The sequence below is a fragment of the Oryzias latipes genome, chromosome 5 (assembly GCF_002234675.1).
Source record: "Oryzias latipes chromosome 5, ASM223467v1".
In the NCBI taxonomy this organism is placed as follows: Eukaryota; Metazoa; Chordata; class Actinopteri; order Beloniformes; family Adrianichthyidae; genus Oryzias; species Oryzias latipes.
Genome location: NC_019863.2, coordinates 16766594 through 16792714, shown reverse-complemented (window position 1 = coordinate 16792714; position 26121 = coordinate 16766594). Strand labels below are relative to the sequence as shown.

Genomic DNA, 26121 nt, shown 5'->3' with positions numbered 1-26121 from the left:
TGTCTGCTTCGGAGTCACAACAATTTACACAAAGACATACTTAGAAATGCAATTTTATTCTTAATTTTCTGTATATTTGTATATATTCTGTATATATTTTATCATCATCAGAAAAATGCCACAAGAACATTTTAAAAATACTAAAAACACGATTTTTAACAAAGTGGGTTTTTAATTCATTCATCCATTACAAAAACCTTTCTGATACAGAAAAAAATAATACACATCAAGGTATGTTGGTGTTAATGACAGAGAATGTCCAACATCAGACGGGATCTTAGGTTTATAGGTGTGAAAAGATGCCCCCATAAACACAGACAGGATTTCAGCGGAAGAACAAAGAACATGACCGTGACATTTAAAACAAAGAGAGCCCCACATTTGAACCACGGGGATAGTCTATAAGTATGGGTTGAAAGTCCCACATTCAAGGTGGGAAACCACCTTCAAAAATAAAAAAAAGAATATTGCTCTGAAATCCTGAATTCAATTCAATTCAATTCAATTTTATTTGTATAGCCCAAAATCACAACAACAGTCGTCTCGATGGGCTTCGAAGTAAAACATGAAATCAAAAGGATCACGAATACAAAGAGTTCAAAAGAAAAATACTAAAATGAACTAACAAACTGACTAAGCTATACTGGCATCCCTGCCCTTAGACCCCCCTTCGCGGTAAGGAAAAACTCCCAAAAAAACCGGATTCCGGAAAAAACGAAGAAACCTCAGGGGTGCCCACATGAAGGAGGGATCCTCCCCCAGGACGGACAGGCGATTTACCAGAAATCTTAGAGAAAATTTTAACTTATCTAAAGATGGTGATGGACAGCTTGTACTTAAAGAGGTAACGATACACAACAAAAAGTAACATGTTGCTCAAGTATGGAGAATATTAACCCCTTCATGCCTGAACTCATTTCCAATTTTTAAAAAAGTGTTTTTTTTCCATTCAAGGTGATGCTTGAGTGGATTAAATGGTACGTTGCAAATTAGTGGCATGTGGTGTGAAGGAGTTAAAGACTATCGGAGCAGACAAGGATATGGAGAGAAAAAAGTTAGCGTCCTGGAAGGGTTAGCTGCTTCTATAGAAGTTTCCTGCGAGAGCATGACTGCCACATGTGTAAATCTGTTACAAGTAAGACACGAGGCAATGGTTTACTGTATTGATGGCAATCTTTCCAACTAGAACAATCGAGGCCCAACTTCAGCCAAATCTGCAGATAACTTGAACAGGAACAGAGTAAATGAGATAGTTCACAAAGATTCAGTTTCCGGCCCATAAAAGTGAGATTTTCTAAACCTTTATGCTGCCTCCATCACTTCTGGATTCAAGAGAGTGAATGAATAGAAATCTTACCTTTTTGTTGTTTCATAGTGACGTTTTTGCTTAAAGAACTTTTTGTCCTACTAAGTTTGCTTTTAACACTAGTATTTGTTGAGAATTACAAACATTTGTTTAATTCATATTTTTCTCTCTTTGCTTATCTATTCAGTTTTTAGTCTTGTGTTTGGACTATGACTCTGTAAATAAAGTGTCTGTACAGTATAGTTATCTATACTTTAAAGGAGAGCACGACAGTCAAAACAAATTTTTGTAACAAACATTTCATCGTTGACTGAAATCTATGATCGGAACAACTTCAACACAAATTCAGAAAAATGTTACAACATTTTCATTACAAGAACAGGATTACACAGGTAGGAACATTGACTCCGTCTTAACTCCTGTCAACACTCGGACTTATGGAGGTGTGGAAAAAAAGTTGTAAAAAAACCAAGCAATTATGGACACAACCCCCAGAGAGTTGCTGCGTAGACATGCCTTGCTCAAAGGTATCCAAGCTAGTTCAGTTTTGCAACACCTGAGCGTCACACCGTCCTTATGCTCTTGAGTTTACAAACTCCAAAGGTTTCTGAGAAATTGACACAAGGACTTTATGGAGGTCAGACATGATGCTGGAAAATTCTTTATTTAAACTTCCCCTCGATTGGGACAGTGTAGATGTTAAAGAAAACGTAGTAACAAAGCAAAAAATAGTTGGAGGAATTTGGTTTTGACACAGCTGAATCTATTAAAACAAACCCCTTTTTCTAAAAACAGAAATGTGTTTAATATCTTAGCCTTAAGTCTTTTTATTTCCTGCTGACAAATACAATTTACTGAAATAAAGATCACTTATGGAAATTTAAAATTGTAAAATAAAAAAAAAGCAGTTAAAACAATGTTTCAAAGGATTTTTACATGTATAAAAATTTGAATTATTGTTATAAATTACAAAAATCCCCTTTTTAACCTACTTTCTGAGTAATTGTTAACTTTTTTTGGGTAAAATATTTGGTGTAATTAACCAAAACATTTACAGCCAATTCAATAAATAAAAAGGCACATAAAAAACAATCGAATCCACTGGAAGCCCTCCTTTTCCATTCATCCAAGCAAAGAGATGAACATGACTACACCCATGAACTGTGTGAAGAGAATGACGGGAGTGAAGAAGGACCACACAGGCCACAGTGCAATGTTAAAGCTGCAAGATAAAAAAAAAAAAAAAAAAAAAAAAAAGAAGCATTAATGTCAGGAGTGGGGGGGGAAAAAGCAACATTACATTTACTGTGACACAATAGATTTTTGTCCATATTTGTCATTTTTTAAATATTGCCGTATGGAAACCGTTTGTCTTGCATGAGTACAAAATAAAGGAAAAAATCTACTTTTTTTAAATGACTAACAACCTCTTGTTATGCAGGCTAAGGCATTTCAGTTTGTGGTAAATGACAGTAGTTCATTTACCAATTCTAATAACAAAGATCATATCTAACTGAAGATGCTCCACTCTGTCATTACTTGCAGAACGAAAACGTTTTTTTAAAGTTCTTTAGCACAACAATCAAATAAAGAATACCAAAAAAAAAGTACAATGAACAATAATGTAAAAAAATAAATCTAATTGGTTGAATTTAAATTCCACCTCCACCATGCAGTACCTACTTTGTCTTCTCTGCGAAACAATTCAGATATAAAGACTTATCTAATTTCCCTGAATGCTTCACATGCTTCATTGGAGGGTTAAACCCCCAACTGGTTCCCTGAGAGCGGCCGTGACTGTAGTCCAGCACTCCCCTCAGGGGATGGGCCAATTTATTGTCAAAAACCCAGGTGTGTGGACACTGATGGAGATTTACATAGTGGCAGTAAAGATGATCTCTATATGATCACATTTTTAAATTTTCCATGAAAAAGGTCATGTAATTTTTTTGTTTCTGTTAAGCATCTCTTCACAGAACAGAAGGAACACATCAAACAGGAACTGCTGTTACATGACTCAAGGCTCAGATTCTATCCTTGTTTGAGCTGAGGGCTTTATCAGAGTCAGCTTTTTTTTCTCTACAAGATCTTTTATTTAAAAAAAAAAAAGAGAGAGAGCTGATATATTATGTTACCTTTTCATTCTGATTACAAAAGCAAAACGAAAAGAAGACATTTTATTATATATATTTATATATATGTATTTAAAATATATATTATTTCTTTCTTTATTATATATATATAAAAGAAAGAAATAATAAAGAAGAAAAAAAATCATGTAAAAAATGTCACTTTTGGGAGAAAAGTCTGATGTGTCCATCAAGTAATGCTGTGTTCCCACCGAGCACAATTCAGGCATCCAATGCACATCCACCACCTCTCTTTCGACGCGTGTTAAATTCGCTGCTGATTGTTTTGTTTTTTTTAAATGTCTTTATAAACTAGATGCTCCCGTCCCGTGTAGGAGATGCTACCGTTCTTAAGCCTGTATCTCATTTACGATGCTCGGAAGACACGGAAAACTGTGAGAAATAAAAGTTTTTTTATTTTGAAGAGCTCTACAAAAGCATCGGTAATCACGTCTCCATGTCTGGGTCCATGACATCCTTTCATTAAGATCTTTTTTTCAGTGAGGTCCATCTTCTACTGCAGGAGCTGTACTGTTTGAATGACGGTACATTCAGCAACATTCCGCCTCTCTGTGATCCAGTTTGATGACTTGCTGTCCCGCATTAGTACAAAGACGGAAAAAATAAAAACGAGAATAATAATACCTTTATGCAAATAAGAAAAATTTTATAAAGTTCAGATTCTCCTCCATGTTTGTTTTGAATGGCGCTTCTTCTTCTGTGTAGCTGTCAGTAGCAAATAACAAACCTACACTGCCCTCTAGTGGTCGTTAGTGGAAAAATAACAAATTTATAAGCCTATTTATAAAAGTTTTTCCTAAATTTGTCACATCCCTGGCCAAACTATGAAAAAAATAAATTAAATTAAAATTCAAATTAACAATTTATATTCCTAAAAATAAAGTAATTAAATGATGGTGATATTGAAAGCAGACCTTCATCCTCACTACTGCTTTGGTTTTAATGTTGGTTCATTTGCAAAAGACCTAACTCTCAAATAGAAGCAATAGATGCAAATCCTTTTTTAGTTATTTTTGTTTGTTGCTTCAGAATCAGGGATTTTTGTTTCATCTTAAAAAAGATAACAGTAACTGTGAACACATTTAGAGTAAAAGAAACATGCTGTACAATCAGTATGTGCTAACTGGAGAACTTGAGTGACGTCTGCACTTTAAGTTCTTTATCAAATGATTCTGATGATAAAACATTAAACTCGTGTGCAGTCGATTTGTTTGGGTTTTTTGGTTTTATCCCTCAGGTTTACCTGCACGATGCAGCGATAAAGGCTGCAGTGGTGATGGGGGGAATGGCGGGGTATTCTTGGTCGTAGTGCTGGATGCCTTTGAACCACTCCAAGTACACAATGCAGAACATTGCTAGAGTCAAGCAGATCCCAAGGAGTGTCAAGCCAACATTGAACCACCAGCTGGGAAACACAAGGTGAGAGCCATTTATACAACAATTGTTGACTGTCTATTGAATAACACAAAAAGGGCTTACGTCACAGAGGGTTAGACAACAGTGACAATGAAGCTTTATAAACCCACAATGGGTTTATTGTACACCCAAGTAAGAGCTGAGCACAGTTCTAGCTTCTTTTCTTTGTAATGTCTACTTCTTTAAGCACTCACCTTTTGATTTCATCACTTTCCAAAACGACACGGAAGAAATCTACATAGTAAGTCACACCGGCAGATGCCGCAATCCAGAAAACGGAGTGTTTGTTGATGCGGGGAAGGGGTTTCCAATCTTTCTCCTCCTGGCCTGAAAAGTTCAAACAAATCACAGTCTCTAAAAGATTTTGTGTATTTAAGAGAAAGGTATTTACATTAGAAATTCAAAAAAAGTGTCAAGCCTATGAAACATTTGACTATTATAATCTAACACACAACACCAAAAAAAAAAACAGCAATAATCTTAACAATAACACAAAAACAACAAAGGGGGAATAGCATGACAGGAACGGTTACCTGGCTTCCCAGTTGCCAAGTCCGGTCCCACCCCTCGCACACACACATTCACATCCGCACGGGAGATTATTCTGGCCTTAATGAGCAGACCTCATCCTTGCAGATTTAAGCTGCTTTACAGGTGAATTTAATAGTTTCTCTGAGATAAGCTTCCCCTTCGAAAAGCTATTAATCTCTATCATTTTCCGGTTGATTAAACGTATCAGAAGCTGTTATTGGCTGCCGAAGTGGCTCAGCGTGCTGGACTACCCTGCTCTGAGTTCAGCGTGAACTCGGCGCCTTAGACAAATGCAATGAAAGCTATACATAGTAATGCATATCTGTGTGATGGTGTGGGCTGATTTTGCAGAAACGTCCTCATTTCCAAAGCCATGTAGGGAAAATAAGAAAAATGCATGTCCAAAAGTGGACTCAAATGTTTTGCTGGACAGTTTTTCTGCTTTTCCAAAATTTGTTTTCATACAGATGAATGACCCTAGAAAAACTAGTAAGTCTCTGATGACACAATAAAGCCCCAGAAAAGGGCAGTTTGTTGCACATTCCAGGACAATAATAAGTCCTCATCAACCCTTTCTGCAACTTTTGGGTTTCGTTGTCCAGTTGCAAAATGCATTGTCTGACAATGGAGCCTTAAAACATGCACTTTAATCACTGATGGGATTCCTGCAATCCACATGCATCAATTTAAAGTCTAAACAAACGGGAAATGTACATTAAATCCTTCAAATATATCAAAACACTTGTGAAAAAAGTGCAGAATTACCAATTGATGGGAGTTAAAACATATGTGGTATATATAAATGTATATTCAAATGTTATAGTTAATTTGACCCTTAAGCATTACGTTATATGTTTTTTTTTTTTTACTTTTGTTTTATGTAATTTTATTTTCCTTTTAATTCTTTAACAGTTGGAATAAAAGTTATTTAAGATAAAACTCTACCGATATAACCTTCAAAAAATTAGCCTTGCATTACTAAATCTGTGATTATTTTGTTTTACCATTATTTGTTGTTCTGTATTTGTTCCTTCTGGCTGCAATTATTTATTTCTTTTTATTTATCAATTTACTGTATACTAAGCCATGTTTTGTCAAATTCAATCATTCAAGTGAAAAAAAAAAAGAATTACAATGTTAACACACTTATCATGGAGCCCACAAACATACATCACATTTACAAAGCATGCCTCATTTGCTTATGATTTTTTAAAAGTGTGTCACGAGCAAAATCTCATAATTCCTGATTACTGGGAGTATAAAAAATATATCATAGTTGGATTATTTTGTACTATTAATGATCTTCTTCATTGTAAAGGCCTGTAATAATATTTATTTTTAATGTCTTGTTTTAGGACAATACTTTGCCCAGCAGCTGCACACAGTCAGTGTAATAATGTGTGTTGGCATAAAGCAGTTTGTGATGATTCTAAGCTGAGCAAACGTTTGTTCTGTCAAAACACTCGAGAACTGTTGGATTTCTGCCACTGCAGGCCTGAAGACTTTCCTCGCTTAGTAAATATTGCTACCAGGTCAGGTGGAATAAGACACGACCTTTTTTTAGACTGCTTCTTCTATAGTCATAATTCTACCCAACTAACGGTACCAGTAAAAAATTGGCAACTTTCTAAAATACAAAACACAAAGAGCGAGGACTAAAACAATTAGATATGTGCGGAGGAAAAGCGTCGACTTCTCTGAGTCTGACAGAAAACTTAGCTGTCAAGTTTGCCGTTAACGTTTCTATAACTTACTCTTTTCGTCTTCGACACTTGATGCTGTTCTTTGCATAAAAAGGTCTGCATCTCTCTTGAACCTGTTCCTCAGGGTTGACAGCTCATTGGCATCGATCATTTTGATGCTAATCAATTCAGATTAGCACTGCGAGCTACGAGTCCTAGCGTCCCTTGCTGAAACACTCCAAGTCGCACTTTTGTGACGTAATCCCGAGCGACGAGTGTAGTTTCTAAACAACAGAACCTGCAGAAAATGTGTCAGCACATTTGATCACTGTAACATCTTTACTAAGTTACACAAGACAGCTATCGTTTCACTTAAAATAAAAAATAGAAACACATTTAGCGTAAAAGTTGTGTAAAACAGATTATTTTAAATGTTTTTTCAATCGATGTTGAACATATAACAAAAGCTATGGTAGCAGATAAAACTGGCCATTACAAAATCAAGATTCAGGTTTTTAGCACATAAGCATATAAACATTTCAACACAATGAATTATTATATTTTTGTAGTATTTAACCTTTTTTTTAATGCATTCAAGGCAGATTTAGTGTCCAAAAAATTAAGCTGTCAGAACTTAGTTTGAATTTATTGCAAATGTTCACTTAAAAGTGAGATTTGAACGTTTTTTATACCTCTGCTCTGCTTCTGAGAGAAAGGTCGTTGTTATATACACAGAAAAAGAACATGTTTTATCATTTAAATGTTTATGGAGTTAATATGCCAATAGGCCATTAAAATTGTGTCAATAATTTCTAGATAACTAAACCAATTTGCAACTCAATTTAGAAGTCAATTCAAAATACTCAAACGAAATAGATGCAATAATATTAATTACAAAAATTACATTTTGACATGAAAAGTGTGAAAATACCATTAAAGTTGAATATTATCTATAACATGCGATCAAGCTTTTTTGAAGAATGATATGAAGCTAATCAAGCGAGTAAGGTAGATTACTGTGTTTAAAAATATTTTAGCAACAGTTAATTTAAAAGCTTCTAATAATAAACATTTTAAGTTTTTATATTAACTTGACATAGTAGGGACATTTACTACCTTATGCACTTTGTAATATAATAGAAAAAGAAAATTCAACGCTGACCCAATGGACAAAAAAAAAATATTTTAATGCAAGCAAACCTGAGTAACAGAATGACTTAAGCTCAGAGTGTGCAATTTCCTCTTACAGGTGAGCAGCTCAAGGAAATAGCATCAGTGTTAGGCCTTCTAGGATAAGCAGAGCTTCATAAAGGTGCACAGATTTCCTTGTTTTGTGTGTGTGTTTGTTTGTATCGAGGAAAGAGACTGCTCTTTCGAGATGTGGAAAATCAGAAAGCATTCAAATTTCACCTGAGGCTGACACCAAGCGTCCTGCTTCTATGGAGCTTGTGTGTGTCGGGCCAAGTGAACCCCATTGTGGCTGCAGAGGAATGCGCATTAGCTTCATCTTGGGTAAGAGTCAGATTCACCTCAGGAGGACCTCTCCCGTTTCCTTCCCACCCAAACTCTCAACATCCAATCCCACAGATAAGGTGCCATTTCCCAGCATCCCCAATAGCTCAGAATGTGCAACGGGGCAGTCTTCTATAACTGGCACGGTGTATGGAAACTTGTATAAATGACGCACCAGAGTAAATCTAAAACAAATAAATAACTAAAAAATATCTCAGGGCAAAACAATTCATTCAGCAAAGAACTATGAAGCATTTAAACCAAGGGTCCCCTAATACAGGCCTCCAGGGCCAGCCTCCTGCTAGTTTTCCAGAAATCCTGCCTCATCTGCTGCTGATTACCTAGATCAGGTGAGTTTAGCCAAAAAGGAGCTTTAATGGCAAGATGGTTGGAAAACATGTGGGACACCGGCCCTCGAGGCCAGAATTTGGACATCCCTAATTTGAACCTTTGCCATTACTGTAAAAAAAAAAAAATAATTATCGACAGTTGCAATGATTTTATTTTTAAAATCTTACAAAATACACGAGCATCTAATTGACAAGTTTCACTTGGTCTTTCAGAACTCTAAACTTCGGATTTTTGCTGATCTTTTTGTTGAATGTAGAAATCAGTTGTTCCTCTGTTTTAAAATTCCTCTCGCCAGTGAAAGAGTAATAAGCTGCCAAAACCTAAAATGTAAAGAAAGCCGGGATTAACCAAAAATCAAGATTCAACTAGCAAGAAAATATTTTAGATCAGGAATCTAACAGCAAACAAACAACTCTATCATCTATAAGCCTCACTTTCTTCTTGAGCCTTTTGATGGGCAGTTCCTGGTCAGGTGTTTTACGGAGAACCGCCATGATGGTTTCCTTCCAGTGGAATTTCCCTGTAAGGAAAACCAAAGAAATGAGCAACCAAATTAACATTTTCATATAATGAAGAACAAGACTGACCTCTACTGGACTCCCAATAAAATACAATCATTTAAGGACCATAACCCACTGGGTTAAGTCAGTCTAGAGTTAACTTACCCAGAGGAACAGCTTGATCTTCAGCCTCATTTGACATCTCAGCATCATTAGCCTCTGCTGCAACCTTAACTGGAAAAAAGGTTGAAAGAAAACAGGAACACAGGCCTTAAACACAAAAACCATCCTTTTTATCAAACAAACAAAAAAGTGTTGTAATAAGAAAAAAAAATGTTATTTACTCCTTTTCTTGGCAGATATCTCATTTTCATCACAGTTTTGCTCTTCATCTTCTGCTTCTTTGTGTTTTCTTTTTCCATCCTTTTTCCTTTTCCCTGTTTGGCTTTCTTTCTGCTCTTGTGTGACTTGTTCGTCATATAGTTTTGGAGCTTTTCCGTTGTTCTGCTGCCGGGCCTCTTTGCGTTCTCTTTTGTTCATCTTTTTGTTTTTCTTCACATCTTCGTGGCCAAACGGAGTTTGAGTTCCATTAGTGTTTGCTTGGACTTCAGCTTCTTTCTCCATGTGCTGCTGTGTATCTTCTGGAACCTGGGGTGCAAAAGATTACAGATAAGCAAAACAACAGTACAGTGAAAGAATGAACGGTATTACACAACACTTAATACATTTCCAGCCCTTAAATATCACATTAATATTATTTTCCATTGATTTCCATTAAAGCTTAGGCTCCCCAGCTAATAATTTAGTGTAATATTTACTTTAACAAACAAAACAGCTACTTACATCGACGGCAGCAGCAATTATGTTCCACACTTCCTCGTGTAGGCTTGTGTTGGATATTTTTAGACTGTTTTTCATCCAGTTCTGAAAGAAGAAAAAACATTAACAGTAATAAGTAAATACACATTTTAATAATCTTCCTGGTAAAAGCCTAAACCCTTCTTACAAGTTTTGGTAACACCAACCTGAAACTTGGCTTTCTTCCTGGGGACATTGTCGTATGCACTGACTTGCCTGAGCACATCTCTCAGCTTGGGACTGATGCTTGATTTGTTCAGGGCTTCATGGATTCTCTTCAGGAAAAGACACAAGTCAGGATCCAAAAGAAAAACAAATGTTCACATATAATCGAACTTGGGAAGATGTTTACCTGTAACCACTGCTGTTGTTTGACATCGCCTTTGTTTGCCTTGGCCTCGAAGCCTTTCCCCCCATACTTCTGGTCTTCACTGATACACTTAGTGTGATTTTTATAGTCGTCGTCCCTAGGTAATACGCAGAAAAGAGTCACATTGAATGCGTTACTTGGTCAGTCACAGAGCTCATTATGCGTTAGAATAGAGTATAAGAGAATAAATCTTTATTGATCCCACAAAAAGGAAATTTCCGTGTTACCATAGCTCTATTAAAAAACAGCAGATAGATAATAACTAATACTAAAAAATACACTTAAAAATGAAGAACAGTGATTATTCCCCAGTGTAGTGGCACTCTCTCTGTGTCTTTCTCTTGTTCCACCGTTTGACGTCTGTCCGGCAACTGTTATTTGAAACGCGAGTGAGACACGCAGAGAGAGTGCCACTACAATTTAGTCAAAAAACGATATCGCTTCCAACTTTCTCCGGCTTCAATCAACAATGAGTCTCACTAACAGCATCTCTGTGACGTAGGGTTTTTAATTGGAAGTTCAAACAATAATTATTTAAATTAACTATTAAATCAAAACAGTGCATTTGGCTCCAAAAATAACTATTAAATATAAACTGTGAATTTGGCTCCAACATCCAGTGTCTATGAGGTGTTGTAGAGTCTAGTAGCTAACAGAAAGAAAATTCTGTGACAAGGTGTTGAAGTCCATGGTTTCATGCTGAGGATGATGATGAAGAGGATTGTCCATGATGCATTTCAGTTTCTGTAACATCGTCCTGTGACCCTCCACAGTCACAGACTCTATAAGGGACATCCAGAATGGAGTCGTATCTCCATACCAGTTTGTTGATCCTCTTCCTATGTCAGTTAGTGCATCCGCCACCGCCCCAGGACTTCGCCACAATAAAAAAAAATCTTAAGAGTCCTGTAAACTCTGAAGAGACCCCAGTCTCCTCAGCCTCTCCTTCGATCTCCGGTCACTTCTCTGGTGGAATTTTGTTGTTGCCAAGCAACAACAGCTGATCGATGCACCCGTATCCCACTTCAGACCCAGAAGTGGTGGGAAATAGTCAAATTAGGGCTAGCAGGCACGTGACAACGCAAAAGAAGCCCAAGGCAATCAAAATCAGTTTAGAGAAAGAAACAAATCAAGTAAGCCTACAGGGCACTACGGTAACCTGCAGCCTAGTACCATGGCACCGGTTGGAGGAAAAACAAACTTGTTCCCGACGATATTTTGTAATGTTTAGAAATAACCCAATTGGTCTTACCAGAAATCTTTTCCGCAGTCAATGCAGGACAACACCTGACACCCACGGCAGATGTTCACGTGTTTATCGACCTGGGCTTTTTTCAGAGACTCGCCACACGCATTGCAGGTGAAGAACACCATTTTGATCAATTTTATCCACAGAAGCAACCTTTCTCTAAATTAATAAAGACAATATGTAGATTAAACCAGCAAAACGACAGAAAGTTAAACCACTTTAAACACCATCAATTAATGCACTGACTAGAGACCTGCCTACGGCAAGCTAACGTTTTTTCTAGTAAGTTATAAAAAACGCATGACAAAGAACAAAACCTTCATTGTCTTTAAAAATACCCAAAAATTAGAGCCCGTTAAATTAACCTCTTTAAAATTTTAATTTGAGCGTAAACGTGCGGGTTGAGTTTCTCCCGTCTAAACTTTTGAACAGACACGTGATTACATTCCTTGAAGCTACAGTCTTGATTCTCCGTATAGAAATTTTAACTAGACACCAGTTCCGCAGACCTTTTTTTTTCTTCCTGAAAACCTTTTTTTACATTTCATAACACAAAATAATTATACTACAAAGAGGTATATTTACGATTTCAACAGCACTTTAGAAATGTATATAGTCCCACTGTTTGGGGGTTTAGTATAAGATGTATTTCTTTCCCACGAGGGGTACAAAATAAGCGTTGTACCAGGAAGTTACGTAATGTTATTAAGCGCGAGTGACCCGTCATCCCAATAAAAGACGAAACACTTCACAATGATTTTGGGACCCCTCTGAATGGATATCGACAATAGTAAAATAATATATATAAATAAACACCTTTATAATTAAGACAGGTCAGCTGTTTATTTATTAGTTGTCATTGTAAATGGCTCGAATAGCCACGCTGTTAGCTTAGTAGCAGGTCAAATTTTTGCATGGACGGTCTTGTAGCGATTCTTGAGCTACATGACAGTTATTTTTGAAAAAATATATATATATATTTATACATGGACTGCGGTGTGTGGCTCACTACTAGAGTTCAACCCTTTAATCAACTTTTACTTTTGACTCGTAATCAACTTTTACTTTTGAGTCGTGTAAACTCAGGCTGTTGTTGTTGTTTTAAATGTGATTTTTGTGTGTTTCGCTTTGAAAAGGGGGGAAGCTGAGTGATCATAAATGGAGACCCTGTCCAGCCACAGCTCCTACCTCCTACAGCAGCTCCAGGAGCAAAGAATCCAAGGGCTGCTTTGTGACTGCATGCTGGTGGTTAAAGGAGTCTGTTTTAAAGCTCACAAAAACGTTCTGGCTGCTTTTAGTTCCTACTTTAGGTACTTTTATGCATTTATTTGACAACAGAATATCCACATGAGGTGTTGCTGTGAACCCTAAGAGATATGACCATTTTTTACATTTGTTTTTCAGGTCTTTGTTCCAAAATTCTCCCAGTCAGAAGAATGACGTCTTTAACTTGGTTATCCAAGATGTCAGTGGCATTGGCCAAATATTGGACTACATGTATACATCCCACCTGGACATTAACCAAGAGAATGTACAGGCACTTCTAGACATAGCACAGAACTTACAAGTTCCAAACGTTCAGAATTTGTGTAATGCTTTCCTCAAACCTTGCCCCCCACCCGTGGAAATGCATTCCTTCACTCTCCCAGGAATGCTAGGCTCAGAGCACGATTGCCTTCTGGGAAGCAGCCTGACTCACGATGTTAACCTGCACTGTCCCACAGAACCTCCACGGCCTAACTTATACAGTGATACGGAACACACTAGAAGAATGCCGGTTTCTTTACCCAACAGCAGCTCTAACTGTGACATGTCTAGCAGCTCCCAGTCTGCAGAAAAGCCTCTGCACCATGGATACAAGCTCCGTAATTTCTACAGTAAGCAGTACTTCAAGCTAAGTGCAATTCAGACTAACAATGCTGCTTCAAATCAAGTCCCAGGCCCTTTGATGATGGCAGAGGAACAAGCGTGTCAGCTCGGAATTACCCCCAGAGCTAGTGATACCTCTGTGACTTCAGGAAACCCACTAAGTTCTCAGCCACCATCTGCATCGGCAGGAAAGGATGTCCGTTCTTTAATGCCCTCAGACAATTTAAACACTCCTAACACAGATTTAGCTGATTCTCTGAGCAATAAGCCAGTTCGCCCAAAGAAAGCGGTGTATCTGAAGAAATATAATTACCTCCGCTCTCAAAAGGCTCTTGAGGAAATGTGCAACAAGTCAGTCAATGAACCTGTTATCAGCAGCCCCATAGAACACCATCAAGGTGAATCAGTGGTGCAGACAGAAACCTCAGAAGCTCCCGTTGAAATCAGCAGCGCAAGGAGAGAGGAGGTTTCAGAGTCAGCAGAGGTCCAGCTCTCCAATCTGCCTGGAAGCCAAGATGAGCCAAATCTGAAGTCTCTGCCAGAGCCTCCACAGCAGCCAGGACACAAGCAGTATTGCTGTGGGGTCTGTGGGAAGATCTTCAAACATCCAAGTAACCTGGAGCTGCACAAGCGCTCACATACTGGTATAACCTGTTTCTGCTGAATTTGGACACCAATGACCTGTTATTACATGAAGTCTCTTAAAATAAATAGTCAATTTTTTGAGATATAGTTCTTTTTTTCTTAATCTGTTGCAGGTGAAAAGCCTTTCCAGTGCAGCATTTGTGGGAAAAACTTCTCACAGGTAATTGTGTTTTATTTTTCAAATCTCAGCCTGTTTTTTTTTTAAATTGTTATTATTATTATTTACATTTCTGTTGCAGGCAGGGAATTTACAGACTCATTTGAGGCGCCACTCTGGAGAGAAGCCATACATTTGTGAATTATGTGGTAAAAGGTAGTAAACTTCTTTTATAATGCATATTAAATTCACGCTGCCTTTTTTCAACTGAAAAGCTTTTTTTACATATATAATTGTTTTCATTTTGAAGACAAATTTGTTTTTGATGGTTTAATCTAACTAACTAAAGGAATCCTAAATTGTTTAAAAGAAAATTCTATGAAAAAGGAGATAAAATACCTTTTTTTTTAGCCATTTTATGATTTTCGCACAAAATCAAATGTTTGTTTTTTTTTAGCTTTACTGCAGCGGGGGATGTTAATCGTCACAAAGTAGTTCACACAGGAGAGAAGCCACATCTGTGTGACATATGTGGTCGAGGTATGTGATCTCTATCAGTCAAAGGCTTCACTTAAAACTTGTTCCGATGGATTATCAATCAACTTAATCTGAGCTCTAAAAGCTGTACCGTTTTTTAATTTTAGATTTTCTGTTCAGGATTTAACAATTTGGGCAATCTGAAGGAACACAAGAGGACTCATACAATGGACAAGATTTACACCTGTGACCAGTGTGGCAAGTCCTTCAACACCCAGAGAAAGCTTCTGAAGCACAGGGTCCGTCATACCGGGGAAAAAACACACTGCTGTGTCACCTGTGGTAAGATAGTTTGATGATTCCGTATTCTAATCAGTTTTGAAAACAGACAATGACGCACAGTTAGTTTTGTTGCATTTCTGGGCTAACTTTAGATCCCTAACCTTTTGAGATCATTGGACACCAGCATTGATTGCATGTCAAATCAATATTTGATTGCCAATTATACTTTCTTTTTACAAAAAAAAGTCTATATTTCTATAATTCTTTCACAGTTAGTTTGTCAATGGCAGAAACTTTTATTGATCATTTGGGATACTTCTGAACTTGGAGAGTAAAAAAAAAAAAAAAACAGTTTGACACTGGCTCTGCCAGCCAGATATGCTCAAGTTCAAAGTCTGGCCCCAGTTTAGCTTTTATCACCAAACATTTTTACTAGTTAACCAACTATTTTGACTTTTTAAATGCACACATATGCACATAGACTTTCCAACAAATGAGAATATCATAGGCTGCACGGTGGAGCAGCGGTTAGCCCTCTTGCCCCCAGGTTCAAATCCCTGCTGGGGGACCTGAACCAGAACGGGGGACCTTTCTGTGTGGAGTTTGCATGTTCTCCCCGTGCATGCATGGGTTTTGCACCGTCCAAAAGATTTTATCTAAATTGTCCCTAGGTGTGAGTGTGCGTGGGTGTGTGATTGTGGACACTCTACCCTGCGACAGACTGGCGACCTGTCCAGGGTGTCCCCTGCCTTCGCCCATTAGTGGCCAGTATAGGCTCCAGCAGCCCAGTGACCCCGAAAGGGAACAAACGGAAGAAGATGAATGAATGAATGATAATACCATTAGAATATACTATGAGAATACCATAATTTCATGAAAAAACAATTAAACTTTCATTGAGTATAGATTCATTTATTGATTACAAGTATTTATTTAGTTAATTTTGACATAGATTTGGGTTCCAGCTCATAAAAGCAAAAAAAAAAAAACAGAATACTTTAGTTTAAACTGAATTTCACCAACTATTCACGTGCAAACCTCAAATCACAGGTTATCCAAATGTATTTAAATTGGTTCAGTTTGGTTCAATTGTCCTAATTTGGTTCAATATGGAGAAGACTTCAGACCTGACCACTCCCCAGAAAACCATTATTGATCCCCTCCATAGTTATGGGTTAGCCACTAAAGCTCCTAGCTAAGGAGGCTGGTTGTTCACAGAACGCTGTACGCAGATCAACGGAGAGTCTAAAGGAAGGACCAAATGTAGCAGGAGAAGATGCAGCAGCAAAGAGATGACCGTGGGCTTCAGTGGATTATCAAAAGGATAAAATTCAAGAACCTGCAGACATCCAGAAAGAGTAGAATGAGGTGGAGGAAGAGCTTCCAAAACCATCACATTCCGAGTTAAAAATTTTGAACGAAGTTATGAAAATGAACACACTTTCCCATGATATTCTAACTTTTTGGAAATGGTCAGTATATATGTGTGTGTGTATATAATTTAAAATAGTATTGTTGGTCTTGTATTGTATTCCAAAATAAGTCTAATTTTTCTCAGTTGTAGTTGATTTAGTTGCTCATTCAGCTGTTTTGTCCAGGCAAATGCTTTGTTGGCTCAGGAGATCTGCAGCGGCACATACGATCACACACTGGAGAGAAGCCCTACATCTGCAGCACTTGTGGAAAGAGCTTCACCCGATCAGCCATGTTGAGGCGACACAGAAATATGCACTGCAAGGGACCCTCTGTCGATAACTTGGCAACAGTGAGTCCTGAGCGACCACAAAATACGGACGGAGCCACTTCAGTTTCCAAACCCGACCGCCACAATAGAGCAGCAGTGGTCACACAGGAGCCGCACTTCTCTATCATGATGCCAAATCAGGCGTTAGAGAAACCCTCATCACCTTCTTCCTCACCCCCATTGGCAGCTCCACACATACAAACTCCACGCTCCAGCGCGCACCTCAGCCCAGCATCCAACCCTCTTCCTGAGCTTCGCTCACTGGTTCCCCATCACCTTCTGTCATCTAACCCCCAGGAGAGAAGTTCAGCTCTTCCTGGCACAGACCGCATAAAACTTGTCAAACATCACGGGCCTCAAGAGGCTCTGTATGTTCCCTATGTGGAAAATGGTAGTATGTCTTTAGACAAAGACGCACCGGGGAAACCGTACCTGCCTCCTGCAGACACTAGCTCCAACTCCAGCAGGCAGTATAGATCAGGTGAAGGACAGTTTATCTCTAGTGTAACTCTGTGGGGTCTGGCTATGAAAACCCTGCAGAATGATAATGAAATGGAGCAGTAAAATGCAAAGTTCATAGAATTAATAAATTAATGGAATTATTGCTTTAAAAAAACAATTTACAGATAATCTTTTTAATTCCACATTTTAGAATGGTTGCTTTTGTTGAGGTGAGATAAAAAAAAAGTCATTTAATTGTAAAAAAAAAAATGCTTACTGATTTCACAAGTACAGTTACTAATTTTTCTTTCTGTTAAAATTGCAGCCAGTTTTTTTCCATATCAACTGTTTGACAGATTTTATCTGAAGACAGTCACCTGCTGAGGTGTGATCCTCAGGGAAGAATGTTTCTTCAGCTGCTTGTTGAGCATATTTTTATTGGGCTTATTCTCTTACATATGTGTTCAAAAAGTTTTTACATCCTTGGTCATTTATTTTAAATGTTAGAAAAGTGTATTATTCAAAAAATGAAGAAATCTCCTATTTATTTTGAGATTAAAAACAACTTTCTAATACATTTTTTTTCAGTGTCAGCTTTACTTTTTCTGCTTCGAATGTAATTGGTTGATTTAGTTAATGCTATGCGGTCAAACATCCTACAGAGGGAGCTAGATTAGAGATAACGTCCAGCTTCTTTCCACAGTCTGGAAGCGTCAATCCATCCTTAAAACTAGTTATTTTAAGGCATCTGAAAATAAAAAAATGATTGTGAATGGACTGATTGTTTTTCTTTTTTACTCTGTGATGAATAAACCAAGCTGTCTGTAGTGCTCATTGCTCCTTGTCAGATGACATTGGAGAAGGACTCAAGCCTTACTGCGGTCGTAAACAAACTAAAGTGAGTGTAGAAAATTGATTGATGGATATCTAAAGGTCAGCAGAAGCATCCAAAACCTACACTGTATCTCACCGCATCAGTCAAGCTTGTTTTGAAAGCCATTCCGAAACATTTTTCCCATCAGTCGCTTGTGAAGAACGCAGTAGAGTGTAACACAAGGCCTGTCAGTCAGCCATGTGCCTCAAGATACGAACATTGCTTATAAGAGTGAGTCGATATTATGTGTGCTTTTGGGAAATGTAGCTGTCAGAAGTGAGAATCACTTTTACTTCACATTCAGTGTGCACTATGCACCAGTAAACATTGTGCAATCCCACTGCAGGATGTGGAACATGTAAACACTGCGCTCAGTGGACAGCGTTTGCTCAAAGATTGTCGTCCAATGATTGGCCATAATTGTCATAACATAAAGGCCTAGTCATCCCATGCCTGCAAGATTAGTTGCCTAGCAACACATTATAGGGCTGTCATCACTGTATTTCTTGTCCTTCATTAGCTCTTAAATCAGTTCTCTCAACTATGATGATATAAAGACTTTTGTGGAAAGTGAACCTGTAACTGGCAAAACTCTCTGTGCTCTAACACATTTGTTTTTAAATGTATAGTGAGAATTTCATTCATAATTTTTGAGGACATTCTGCAAAGCAAAAAGGACTTCAGCACATGCAATGTTATGCAAAGCCTTCTTGTGCAAATTCTCACTTTACACAAACAGCATAGACTGAAAGTGTGAAAAAAACCCTTCTGTTCATCCTTTTCTCCAACGAGGCACAACTTAGTTTGCAAGTATGTGTCTTCATACTTCATAGAACTGTAACATAATTGTTTTGATCTCTGGATTATTAATTGTTTAAGTCTTACAGCCCCACTCCAATCATCTCTTCATGTATTTTAAAAGTATTCCTAGTGCTCTTTTAATTATGATAATGCTGTTTTTGCACAACTCAAAAAACCTGTGCTGTTTTTTAGGACATAGTTTCTGCAGAGTTTGTTAAAAATTCACATCTGAGTTGTGTGCAGGACTGTCTAGCTTACAGCCCCTCACAACTCCAACCTAACATTAGTAATGCAACAAAAATGGCGAGCAATATTGAAGCTGTTCAAACGTACAGTTTTGAGCCAGATACCAGCTCGGACGAGAATAATAAAGAGGAACATGAATCTGTTTGTCTGCAAGTGGATGCATCGGAATGCAGCAGAGCAGGGAGCTTGTGGCCTGCTGATTGTAGGGGCCTACATCACTGCTACAAATGTCTTTAAACACCTTTTGTTTTGTTTGCTCCTGATTCAAGACAAATTAAATGAAGAAATACTCAGAAATGCTACATCAATCTTAATTTCTTCATATATGACGTCCTTCATGCGAATATGCCACAAGAATGTTAAAAAAACAAAACCCTCAATTTTTATTGGCGTGGGCTTTAATGTAACTGCATTGCATTTTCTTTGCACAAATAGTATAATGGAGTTTATTTGTTTTTAATATCCATAAACCATATCAATACAAGAAAAACTCAAGCAATAAAAACAATTAAAATCATCATTAAAGTTTCCTTGTGCTATCTTATGGGGTCCAGATGACCCCCCCCCCCCCTCCCTTACATTGATGTGTTCTCCCTACTATGACAAAGGTGGATAATGGTGAAGAGAAATTTATGTAATCCATGGACACACCGCACCGTCCAGTGGGTCTAGATGACCCAACTCCCAATGTTAAAGTGCCTTGGATAGCACAAGGGTTACACTATTCCATTGAGGGTGAATTTTACATGTTTCTAGTAGGAAATAATGAAGCTAATAGTTTACAGAAAAGAGTTTATCCAGAATGAATCATTTGCTTGAGCTGGGTAAAAAGCATCTTTTCTCTATAGAGTTTTAAACACTAATCCAAGATAAAAAGGTCATTTTAATGAAGGAAGCAAAAAAATAATTATTTTCTGTATTTCATAAGCAAAGCTCTAACGGAGACATAAAAAAATAATTATAAAAATGGAAATTAACTGATTTATCATTTTTAGAGCCGCTGCTACTTTTGATCCTGCGGTCCCTTCACTTATTGGGGAGTATATTCTAGAATAAAATTATAAATGATCTGATTACATTTACAATGATCCACATAATGGATGAAACAGAAGCATGTTATGATGTATAGAAAGTGTCAATCTTTTTCCACAGTAAAAAAAAAGGGCATATTTGATTGGGAATCATCTACCCCCACGACCCTCTCTGCCTTTTTCTGTGCTGCTCCCTCTCCTCCTCCATCATGCTGAAGTTAATCCTGATTATGTGCAGCGTCTAAATGGTGCAAAATGAAACCCTGCCTAATGCCATTTTACGCAGAAACGTTTCCAAAAGCCTGGCTTTTGTTCCAATATCTAATCACGTTTCACTGCTTTGTGTTGGTGAAGGCATGTGAGGATAGGTTTAATTAGGATGTGACTATGAAATGTGTGAATCCACCCAAACCTGGTTGACTGTGACATTATAAGACTACAGAAATCAAGCAGCCAATTTGAAAGTTGGGCAATGTACTGTAACTATTCACTGAGGCAAAAAAGTATTTGGCAGAGAAGCCTATAATGTTTATCATAGGTACTCTTTAACTGTGAGACACTAAATATAGAAAAAGAATCCAGGAAATTACATAGTCTAACTTCTAAAGAATTAATCAGTATAATGATGCAAAAATAAGTATTTGCACAAAAACTAAAATTCTCCTCAATATTTTACAATAAAACCTTACTGTCAATGACAGAGGTTAAATGTTTCTTGAAGGTCTTCAACAGGTTTGCACACAAATCAGCTGCTATTTTGGCACATTCTTCCATGCAGATTTTCTTAAGAGCTGCAATGTTTTAGGGCTGGGCAACACAAACTTTCAACTCCCTACACAGGTTTTCTATGGGGTTGAAATCTGGAGACTGACTAGAAAACTCAAGAACCTTGAAAAATGTATTACGTAGCCACTTCTTCTTTGCCCAGGTGATGTGTTTGGGATCATTTTCATGCTGGAAGATCCAGCTGTGTTTCATACTCGGTGCTATCACTGATGGAAAGAGGTTTTTGTACAGAATCAAACCAATACATGGCTCCATTAATCCTTTCCTTAATACAGTTCAGTCATCCTGTCCTGTTTGGAGACAAGCAACCCCAAACCATGATGTTTCCACCCCCATGCTTCACAGTGTTCTTGAGATGCAACTCAGCATCCTTGTATTGCCAAACACAGCATGTGGCTATTAAACTAAATCTTGGTCTCATCCGACCACATGTCATTCTACCAATCCTCCTCTGGATCATCCAGATGTTCTCTGACAAGGTTTGGACACACTTGGACATGTGTTGGCTTAAGTACGGTGACCTTTGGAGCACTGCAGAATTTGAATCCATGACAACTTAGTGTTTTACTAGTAACCTTTGTAACTGTGGTCCCAGCTCTTTGACCAGTTCCCCCATGAAGTTCTGGACTGTTTCTTCACTTTCCTCAACATCATTTGAACCCCATGAGGTGAGAACTTGCATGGAGCCCTCAGGTAGTCAGTGATATCAGATTTTCTTTTGTTGTCATATTCCTGCTCCAACAGCTGATCAATTCTCATTATCTTGCTTATTGTCGAGTGGTTCATCCCAGTCTTGTGCAGGTGTACTACCTTGTCCCTGGAGTCCTTGGACAGCTCTTTGGTCTTAGCAATGTTGGAGAGGTTGATTTGATTTGATTTGATATATTGATTTATTTCAAGCATTTTAGTCAAAGTAATAAAGAATTTACACAGATTTGTTTAACTCATTACAGTCTGACTGTTAAAGGTAGTGGACATGTGTCTGTTATATATTACGAGTTCAAACAGGTGCCATTAACACACATAAAGAGTGGAGGATAAAATGTCTTCTTAAAGAAGTAACATATCTGTGAAGGACAGAAGTTTTGCTTGTTAGTACGTAGATTCTGCAACATTATGCATTTTTAAATAATTTATTGTAATTTCATGATTTTTTTATACATTCTGTCTTTCACAGTTGAAGTGTATCTATGATGAACATTACAGACCTCACATCTTTTTACTGGAACAACTTGCCGAACAGTTGAACGCCAAATAACTTTTGCCCCATGCAAAGGCTGTTGATGACTTTTTAACATCCCTTATGGCTTTTATGTCTTCAAATGACTGGCCCCCTTTTCAAATATTAGCATTGTTTTTAGTCCCTTTTTAATTCAGACAATTATTCAACACAGGAACCTCTTGGGACTTGGTTATTGCAGTTGAGACTCCTGCAGCGCTGATGATGTGCACAGGATCTGGCAGAGGTTCCTGTTGAGCTATAATTGCTGTGGAGCAGAGGCTTGTTGGTGCTGGATGAGATGGATAAGAGGTTGACCTAGACTTTATGCTAGAATTCCTCAGTGTGTCACAATATAAAAGAGGCTTAAGAAGAGCAGGAGAACAAATGACTGTTCCTACTGTTGCTGTGCCGTAATCTCGGTGATGTGTTTCTCACTGTCTTCTTTTTTTGTAGCTGATTAAATGCATCCATTTAGATGAATGTAGTTTTCCTTAAAATTCAAAGACATTGTTTTTGCATAGAAGCTTTCAACTGAGGAAATTATCAACGGGTTGTTAATATGTCAAATGATGATAAATTCCAGTGTATGACAACTGCAGCCTGCATCTCATTCACTGTCTATTTTCTGCCTCAATTCTTTTCTATCTGGTTCTATCTCACTCGGAGATAAACACACACACACACAAAGCCTGGCCTTTAGCTACTGTACCCAGGTGCATTTTGTGTCTAGGTCTGCACTGCACTTCGTTTCCTAGGATCCGATTCGACACCTGTCAGCATCCTTGACAGGTGATCCGCCCTCAAGCAAGGAAATCTGGATGTTCCAACAGATACAGTTAAGCCTAACACCAAAGACAGAACGTTGTTATTCATTCAAATCGATGTTCTTGTTTCTTGTTGCACCAGTTACATTCCTGTAAACTTGTTGCGAGCAGCGTGGAACAACATACAAATTGAGATTTGATTGGCTGCATTTGGGTCCCCTCAGGTAATTTCAGTTTATTTGCTGGATATCAGCAAATTCAAAGACATGGCAGGAGCTCCTCATCACACACGCTTGGAGAATAGAGTTTTTAAATAAAAAGTCATCAATAACAATGAAAAGTCATAAGGGAGTATAAACTATGAAAAGAAATGTATCTTCCTTTTTGTCAAATAAGCCACTTATTACAAATCTGTAGCCCACATTTGTATGCTAATTAAAGTCCTGCATGGTGGAATGATCATCCTATATTTTTTCATAAATAAACAAAATAGAGCAGCGCAAAATGTTTTTTAATGACCAAGATGCCAGACTTTTGAAACCACACATCTAAATCATCCAGCTGAAAATGTAAGAAAAACGTAAATAAAATTAAGGTTCACGACTAAATAAGAAAAATAAATTAAACATTGTTTAACATAAGGATTATTTATGCATTGGAAAAAGTTTTGTATGGATCGCTGTTGCAGAATGCACCCTCATCTTTGACCCTTCTGTTTTAGAATTCTATCATATGCTTTTAGTGAGTTTAGGCTCAACGAAAGAATGGTCCATTGAGTTGCAATTTATTTTCTTTGAGAACAAATATATTGTTTCATTTTCGATAAGAGGCTGAGGCTGTTTACAAGAAGTGCATGAGTAGACTTCAGTGTTTGCAGCAGGAGGCTCCACATGTTTTACCAGTCCGTCTACCAGCAAAGGATGCCAGCAGACTGGATAAACTCATTAAAAAGGCAGGGTCTGTTATCTTGCCAATCTGAATGAGGTGGTGTGGGACAGACTGCTGGCTACACTGCGGACGATCATTGACAATCCCTCCCATCCTCTCTACTAAGTGGTGGACAAACTGAGATGCAGCTTTAGCAGTAGACTCATTCACCCCCGCTGTGCTAAGGAACGGTACAGGAAGTCATTCCTATCATCAGCCATTAGACTCTACAAATAACTGGTAGCCATGTGTGTACATGTATACAAGAGTTTTTCTTCCCTGTAAATTTTATGGTGCTGCTACTACAACTGAATTTCCCTACGGGGATTAATAAAGTTGATCTTAATCTTAGTTATAGTTTAGATCCATCATCACTAAACCCATTTGTTAAATGAATGAATTTGAAAATGGATTTTAGTTTAAACCTAATCCAAGCATTCAATATGGTTGTTAAAGCTCCATTTTCAACAACTTGTTGTTCACTTCTTTTGTACTGTGATAAGCTGGGAAAAAAGGAACTGAAGGGGTGGAGCCAACAAATGATTACAATCCTGTGAGAGAAAAACAACACAATTTTACATATCTTTATTTTTGATTAAAATTAAACAAAAAAGTATTTATGAAAAAAGCCAAAACAAAGAGAAAAAATGTTTTCCTTCAGTTTCTATATATTGCATTTCATAACACAAATCTTAATGTTTTGTATCAAGATTATTATCACTAATCAGATTTTCCTATTTTAAAATTAGAAAGTTTTCACTGAGTGCTTGTTTTTCCACTGTTAGTTTAAAGATTTGTAATGACACCAAAAGCTATGACAGGGCACAGAAAACCTCAATATTTTGTGTTAGTTATTTCAAACTGCATCTCCGTTTTCTGACTGTGCAGTCAGATGTAATGGCAACTCTACATGAAAGTCTGTGGGCAAGCCTCAGAGCATTATCCAAAAAAGATCCTAAACCAAGGGGATGAAGTGCACATGAGAGACCTTATTTCTCATGCCCAAATCAATTTGATTTCCTGTGGTGAAAATATGGTCCAATCAGATGCAATGATTCCTTCATTCCTAGGACAGAGCCCTTAAGGCAGGAGTGGGGGTAGTGAGGTTTTAAGAAGGAGGGGGCTGGAGAAATGTAGTAAAATTAGCCAGGCTGTCAGGGCAGTTTGCAGTTGGCTTTATAGGACATGTCGCCAGTGAAGCAGACTCAGAAAACCCCTCCTAACTCATGCCTGATGTAAGACCCAGGCTTTCTTGCCTTTCACCATGGCTTGTTAGATGAAGAACTGCTGCAGCTCGTTGTGGACCTGGACACAGATGGCATTTAGACAGCCAAGGATCATCACACAAAGTGACCTGTTTGTGTGTCTCTGTAAGTGTGTGGGTATGAACTTGTGAGAGCGACCATGCATGAATGATGCTTCGGTCTGTTTCTGGTTGTTGCAGATTGTACAGTTTTAGTGAGTCATGTTTCCACTTGGAAAATAATGTGATTTTATGAAGTAGGTCTGCTGATTCTGACCAATTTCTACAACATATGCAAGGAAACAAGTGGACCACCACCAGAAGAAACCTCTTCAAAATACTGCCTTAGCAAAAATAAAGACAAGAAGTATGAAAGCGATTCAAAAATGCAGCTTCATTTTGAAAATGAAAAAGCACTTACTGTTTTGACTTTGCTTTTTATTTATGCTACAGAATCGCTTCCATAAAGAAGACTCAATATTAGACACGAAGAAAATATATTTTATTTTTATTATTTCATATTTTTGATTAACCCTGTTAGTGTTGTTGTTATTATCATCATTAAAAGCTGTGTCAAAGCAAATCAGTGAACCAGAGGTTTCCATAGCAACCTGGAACTGATTACAGGAAGCTTTTATCATGTCCTTTTGAATGTTTATCCGTGGCTTTCATAATTACGTTTTTTTTAAAAAGGGGTTTACAGTTGCATTAAAATGTCATATAAACGAACCAATCTATGCATTATCC

At 37.6% G+C, this 26121-nt stretch overlaps 3 protein-coding genes across 4 annotated transcripts; 1 reads left to right on the top strand and 2 right to left on the bottom strand.

The window, feature by feature from the left end:
* Window positions 1-946: 946 nt before the first annotated feature.
* tmem128 (transmembrane protein 128) lies at window positions 947-7354 on the bottom strand. The gene is made up of 4 exons (XM_023954998.1): window positions 7158-7354; window positions 5067-5199; window positions 4700-4861; window positions 947-2528 (listed from the first exon to the last, which is right to left on the bottom strand). The coding sequence occupies exons 1-4, from the start codon at window positions 7255-7257 to the stop codon at window positions 2429-2431; spliced, it is 495 nt and encodes a 164-aa protein (XP_023810766.1). The 5' UTR covers window positions 7258-7354; the 3' UTR covers window positions 947-2428.
* An 899-nt stretch (window positions 7355-8253) lies between these two features.
* Window positions 8254-12388, bottom strand: lyar (Ly1 antibody reactive). The gene is made up of 8 exons (XM_011475090.2): window positions 11929-12388; window positions 10659-10773; window positions 10474-10581; window positions 10292-10372; window positions 9793-10096; window positions 9614-9682; window positions 9383-9468; window positions 8254-9268 (listed from the first exon to the last, which is right to left on the bottom strand). Exons 1-8 carry the CDS (start codon window positions 12048-12050, stop codon window positions 9131-9133), a joined length of 1023 nt encoding a protein of 340 aa, XP_011473392.1. The 5' UTR covers window positions 12051-12388; the 3' UTR covers window positions 8254-9130.
* Window positions 12389-12632: 244 nt separating this feature from the next.
* Window positions 12633-18257, top strand: zbtb49 (zinc finger and BTB domain containing 49). Of its 2 annotated transcripts, none has more exons than XM_004068968.4 (8): window positions 12633-12758; window positions 13062-13235; window positions 13330-14438; window positions 14553-14599; window positions 14679-14752; window positions 14994-15076; window positions 15194-15355; window positions 16894-18257. In XM_004068968.4, the coding sequence occupies exons 2-8, from the start codon at window positions 13084-13086 to the stop codon at window positions 17601-17603; spliced, it is 2337 nt and encodes a 778-aa protein (XP_004069016.1). In that variant the 5' UTR covers window positions 12633-12758; window positions 13062-13083; the 3' UTR covers window positions 17604-18257. The 2 variants fall into 2 exon arrangements, with proteins under 2 accessions (XP_004069016.1, XP_011473391.1); XM_011475089.3 differs by having other exon boundaries at window positions 12635-12715.
* The last annotated feature ends 7864 nt before the right edge of the window (window positions 18258-26121 follow it).